The 6,000-nt window shown below is 39.9% G+C and overlaps 1 protein-coding gene across 1 annotated transcript in view; it reads right to left on the bottom strand.

Moving 5' to 3' along the window:
- Positions 1–2,990: 2,990 nt before the first annotated feature.
- Positions 2,991–6,000, bottom strand: part of RSU1 (Ras suppressor protein 1) — a 102,113-nt gene continuing 99,103 nt past the window's right edge. Inside the window, exon 9 of the mRNA XM_021551646.3 lies at positions 2,991–3,447. Coding sequence (XP_021407321.1) covers positions 3,345–3,447 — 103 coding nt within the window. The 3' untranslated portion in view covers positions 2,991–3,344. The remainder of the gene's footprint in view (positions 3,448–6,000) is intronic.

Genomic DNA, 6,000 nt, shown 5'->3' with positions numbered 1-6,000 from the left:
GGTACAGGAAAGCTGTAACAAAGCAAATTTTCTCTTCACAGGAATAATTTTCTCCCCTCAAAGGGGCATGCTGTTGGCTATATGAGAGGGTGGCCCAAAGAGGCAACCTCAGCAAGTGACCATGAATGAATGAATGAATGGATGGCAAAGATGCCCTCTTCAAGGCAACCTGAGATCAGGGGTCTCATTTTCAATTTGGCCACTGAAACAATACAGATCAGTGGAGCAAAGAGCAGCTTTTCCAGAGCTGGCACAGCACAGGTGCTCATCTGGATGCAGCAACCAAGGTCTCATTGGAAGGGGCCTCAGTTTGATTGATCCTTTGGAGAAATGACCATGGGGTCCATCATGAGCTGCACTGTTCATTAGGTGGTTCACTACAATAAGATACAGCAACTCCTTTCCTTGAGTACAATGGGGAAATAAATGTGACCCAGTAAAATATAGCAGTTTTTAAATATTAAAAAAGGAATAACCTTAGAGAACAGATACATAAAATCATCATACCGTTATGAAAACTGTTGTGTAGTTTGCTCTAAAAAGCTGGCACATTTTTAGAAACATTAAAGCCTTAGCACATTACATCCCAGATAGTTTGCTTTTCTTTCCCTTGTCTTTTATTCTGCCCTGAACCGCTGAAGCATTCCTTTACAACCCATTTTGTTTTCTGTTTGTAAAGCTTTATGCATTTCAGGTTTTCATCATCTTCTCAGATCATTATCTTATTTTTTCATCTTTCTTTTCAAGAAACTTCTTTCCCCTGCCCTCTATCTGCCACCATGTTCAGTATAGTACTTCTCCCTTTAGTATTTCTTTTATCTTTTTCATCTTTATGCCTTTCACTTACTCTTCCCCAGGCCCTCCACTCCTGTTTTTGCTTGTCAAAACTGTGTTTCTTCCTCCTTCATGAGGGAAGAAGTGGGAAGGTTGGGTGGATTTTTTTGCTATGAGCACACAAGAATGCTCCAATCAATACTTTGCAATCCTGCAGAGGAGAGCTTGCATGACTCTTTCAACACTTTCAAAATATGCAACTGCAGTTAATGAAAGTCTGACTAATGCTTGAAAACCATAAGCTTATTTTAAAGCAGTGCTGTAGCTTCCCACCAATAACATCATCAGGCCTTCCCCAACATGCTTTGAATTTTACATTAGAGACACTACCCCATGCTTTGAAACACTTGTGGCCCTGCAGCAACTTCTTTTTGCCTAAACCCCAGGACACAAAGTGTGTGATGGACACAGTCTCAGACACCACCTGAACCTTCAGCTCTGGCTGGATTTCTGTTCAAGCCAAAGGAAAGCTGTATTGCCACCCCACTCACAAAGCCATGTCTGTGTATACTCAGAAAGATTTTGGAAGACTGGTGAATCCACTTCAGCTGGAAGTGAGTATATGCAAAATGTTTCCAAGTCTCAAAGCAGGTGTCTAGCATCTGTCAGGAGAGCCATGGTACAGCCCTAAGAAGTGTCCTCTTCCAGGGCTGGGGTAGTGTTCAGTTCCAGAGAAGGATCCAGAGTCTCTTCACCCCTTCCTAATAGATGTGCCCTTGCTATTTATTTTGTTCCAAAACCAATTTGCAATTGTAGTTTGGGGATCTTCTGACATTTCATTGACATTTCTTCAGGATTTTTTGTAGCATGATTATTATTGTCAGTAGGCCCTCTCATGTGTTAATCCCTACATCACATTTAATTGTGTGCATTCCAGATGGGGCACAGTTTTTCTGTGAATTCTTAACATGCATCCAACCTAGCACCTTCATGGGCCTCTTTCAGTCAGTTGGACCTGTTCCCTAGGCAGATCACTTAAGAGGTCTGAAAAATCTTCTGCAGAACTTGCAACAGATAGAATTGACTGTTCCTGACAAGTCTACCATTTTTACTGTTCTCCATCTGCCTACCAAGACTGCCTCATTCTTCTGAAGTACTGAAGACCACTTAAAGTGTATCTAAAGCTTGATGCCAACTTCTTAGCTCTGCTTGCCAATTCAAAAAAAATCTGTTGCAAAATGTATGTCAATACATTTATTCCCAGACTAAGGCAACCATGTTACCTAAATGCTGAGGCAATCCTAAATGCACTCGAGAGACTGCTGCTGATAACAGAAACTTCAGATTGGATTCTGCAGAAGGCATCACCTGTAGCATGAGATTTAAAATCCTTTCTTTTCCCACTGAACAAACAGGCCTGTCTCAGCAGTCTGGGCAAGCTTCCCAGCTTGCTGTCCGGATGGGATGGCAGCCGACACTCAGCAATGGGTTGCTCGGGTATTAAATTCATTAAATTGGAAATCAAGAACAGGAAGGTCTTGACACAAATGATCCAGGTATGAATATCTGTTCTTGTACCTTGAGTTCCCTTGTTGGGTTTTGCTCTCCTAAGAATAAAATTGTTTGGGAAACACTGCCTGCAGATTTTAGTTTTTTCTTCTCCATTGGAAAACCTGAAACTATTTGAGCTGTTAAACCGTTTGCGGCTTCTGAGCTGGTTGTGGTGCCAGCTTTGTATAGATAAATATAGAACCTGTGGCATTTTCAAAAGCCATTTGGAATAGCTCTTCAATATAAGCACTTAAAGCAGAGATTAAACACATTATTTGGGTTTTCTGCCTAAAGAAAAAAAAAAATCACTTGAAAAATTGGCAGAAGTACCAGTTTCTTCAAATGACAAAGTTCTCTTCCCCAAACTGAGTCTGGCAATTGGCAGCTCTCTACAAAGACATTTTTTTTTCTCTCTCCCCTCCCCTATTCCTTGATTTCAAAATAACCTTCAAAGCAAAAAGAGCAGTCCACAGCACCATAAAAACAAGAAAAAGAAACTGATTAAAATGTTGCTTGAACAGAATGCTTTGCACTTTAACTAATTTGCATCAGATAAAATGCTACCCATTCTTACAGAAGAAATCACCATATTACAGGAAAGTGGACACATACATTTCTCAAGGAATTTCCTATTCAGAAGTCCTACTGAAGAAACTAAACAACAATACAAATGAAGAGCTTTATTAAAATCACTTGGAATATCCTATGAAATTTAATATAATATAAGTGCAAATTAACAGGATGTGACACATGTGAAGAGAGGACATTAATATACATATAAATAGAAAAGCTAAAATATGTTTGATGGTGATATATTAAATGGCTGTATAAATGTGACCACACTTAGGAGCATATGTAATTTTGTTTCCCTCTAGCAGTATCTTCTAAAGCATTATACATAGTAAATTGCATTTAATTCTAATCCCTGCTTTCTTATATGTAATAAGAGATGTGTAGAAATATTGTAGACACAAGCAAAAACAATGCAACAGATGCAAACAGAGGCAGAAGCCAGGCACTTATTTGTTTTTGGCTGCCAGAGGTTTACGGCTGATCTTCTTTGACTTGTCATTGTTCTTCTTTGGAGGTTCAGGGTTTGCCTGCATGTGTCTCCCATAAAGACTGTAAGGAAAGGAGAAAAAAAAAAATGTTATACAACCACTAAACACCGACTTTTACTCTGCAGCACATTAAACAAATCATCTAGTTACTAGGAAAAAAAAGGTCTTTATCTCAACACACTGAATTTTCTATTAGCTCTCAAGTTGCAGTCATTAACATTTGGTTTTTGTGACTTTTCAGGGGAGTAACATCAGGGAAGAGCAGGCTTTTGGAGCAGTGAAGGAACAATCAGTTTTGCCTTCAGAAACTAGCAACCTTTATTCTGCAGTTATGGGATTAAGGCTCAGAAGGCTGCAAGGATGTGTATTCAAGTAGACAATGACAAAAATTGGGTTGAACTGGAGAGATAGAGTGCCTGCTTAGAGCAAAGTGAACATCATCCCTAACCAGAAAACCCAGGGGCTTGATAATGTGACAGAGAGCAATGGTGTCACAGCTGCCTTTGCTGCTCACACATGATTGATAGCACTGGGACAGATACCAACACATCAATGCCACATTAGTAAGTACCACTGATTAAATGTTGACAAAGTATCCTACAATTAAGATGGCTAGCATTCACTGTGAAGCTAAATGGACTACATGGCTGAAAGGATCTTGCTAAATATCACACAGTAATTAATAGATAATTTATGAGTAATCGTGATTAGAATAAATTAAAAACCTACCCAAAATAAACACAGCTCAAACTTAACTTCACTTATTGACATAAAGTGCTTTTTGAAGATGCATTTTGTGGATTTTGGTTGGGATAATTTTCTTCATAGAGGCTGGTATGGGGCTGTGGTTAGGATTTGCACTGAAAATAGTGTTGATAATATAGGGATATTTAAGTTATTGCTGAGCAGGGCTTGCACAGACCAAAGGCCTTTTCTGCTCCTCACCCCACCACTGAGGGGACTGGGAGTGTACAAGTTGTTGGGAAGAGATGCAGCCAGGACAGATGACCCCAACTGACTCAAGGCATATCCCAGACCATACCACATCCTGCTCATCATAGAAAGCTGGGAGAAGAAGGGGGGGATGTTTGGACTGATGATATTTGCCCTCCCAAATCACAGTTACATATGATCTTGGAGGTCTTTTCCAACCTTTGTGATTCTGTGACTCTATTCTATTTACTATTCTAATTCTATGTTAGAAGACTAAAAGCTACCACCTGATTTGAGCTTTATGTCTGGAAGATACTTCAACCCTGGCATTCCTGGACTGTGGAATGGGATTAAAGCTTCTTGCAGGGTGGGGTGGGGAGGCAGTGCTTGCTTTCACCTTCTCAGCAGATGAAGTTTTACATCATGCTGCTAAGCAGGCTGCTGTCAAGGAGTACTGTAGCCAAACAGCCTTGTTCAAGGAAAACACAACTGTAAACTATGACATTACTTCACCTTACTGAAATTTTATGTGTGCCATCACCTATTGTCAACAAGGGATCAGGTGGCATTTCCTGATGAAAGCAGCGAGCCCTGACCCTCTGCAATAACTACATGCTTCATATTAGCTACAGTACACATATTTTTCTTTTATTTCTGAAGAGATAGAGCTCCAGCAGCACAAGGCTGTATTTTATACAAGTACACAGTATGTGTATTAATCAAATATACATCCTAAATAACTCCTGTTTTGGAAGGTGTTAAGTTAGTTGAGCAAGGGAGTTTATGGAAGGAGATGGTTCAGTATTATGAAAAGCTATCACAGTAGAAGAGCACAGAAGTGACATTCAAGGAGATTGTCCCATCAGAAACTGACTCAGGATAGAAGTCAGGGAACAAGCAGCACCTTGTTCTATATTATATGCAGTGCAGCATCTGAACCACTTTCAGCAGTAATTTTGTAACTCTCAGAAGGCAGCACTAGTTAGACAAATACAAAATTAACCTTTGAGCTGGTTTTTGGCTTTTTAAAAGTCCCTATTTGGGACTTTAGGCACTGATTAACAGAGAATCCAGTGATTCACTGTATCTGAGCACAAAAATCCTTTGTGGATAGGAGCAGAAGTTCCCTGTCACTGTCCTGTATTCCACATCCTGCTGCCCCCAGTCGCCTTGCACTGTTAATGCCAATCCAAAGAGGACTGAGACAGTTTAAGTGGTTGTCAAGTGTTACATACCCTCCTTTACCTCAAGTTAGTTTAAGCTCTCCCTTTCTGCTTTGGAAACTTTATGTAAGTTTCCCTCTCAGGTGCTCCCTCTGGCATTCATTCTGCTTCTCATTTCCTCCTTTCTCAGAGCAAATGTTCAAGCATGTGGACTGTTAAGACCTCAGATTAGTGAACTTTCCTGAAGAAAAAGGGTGTGGTGAGAATTCTACTGACTACACAGATGATTTTGAAACACAGAAAACCTGAATACTGACAACTTTGAATGAACTTCAGAGTTCTAGTAAAGTCCACTTGGGCAGTCTGGTAAAGTCTACTTGGGTAAAGTCTATTTGACCTTTTGACTATGAAAAGAGGTCCAGAAATCACAGTGTGCATTAAGCAGTAAAAATACTAACTGACCCATTGATATTTTTGGTATTTTTTTGATACTTGCTCCTTACAATATTCAATGCTAT

The sequence above is a fragment of the Lonchura striata genome, chromosome 2 (genome assembly GCF_050655825.1).
Source record: "Lonchura striata isolate lonStrDom1 chromosome 2, ASM5065582v1, whole genome shotgun sequence".
In the NCBI taxonomy this organism is placed as follows: domain Eukaryota; kingdom Metazoa; phylum Chordata; class Aves; order Passeriformes; family Estrildidae; genus Lonchura; species Lonchura striata.
Note: the sequence above shows the minus strand (reverse complement) of the source record. Positions and strands in the feature narration are given on the sequence as shown.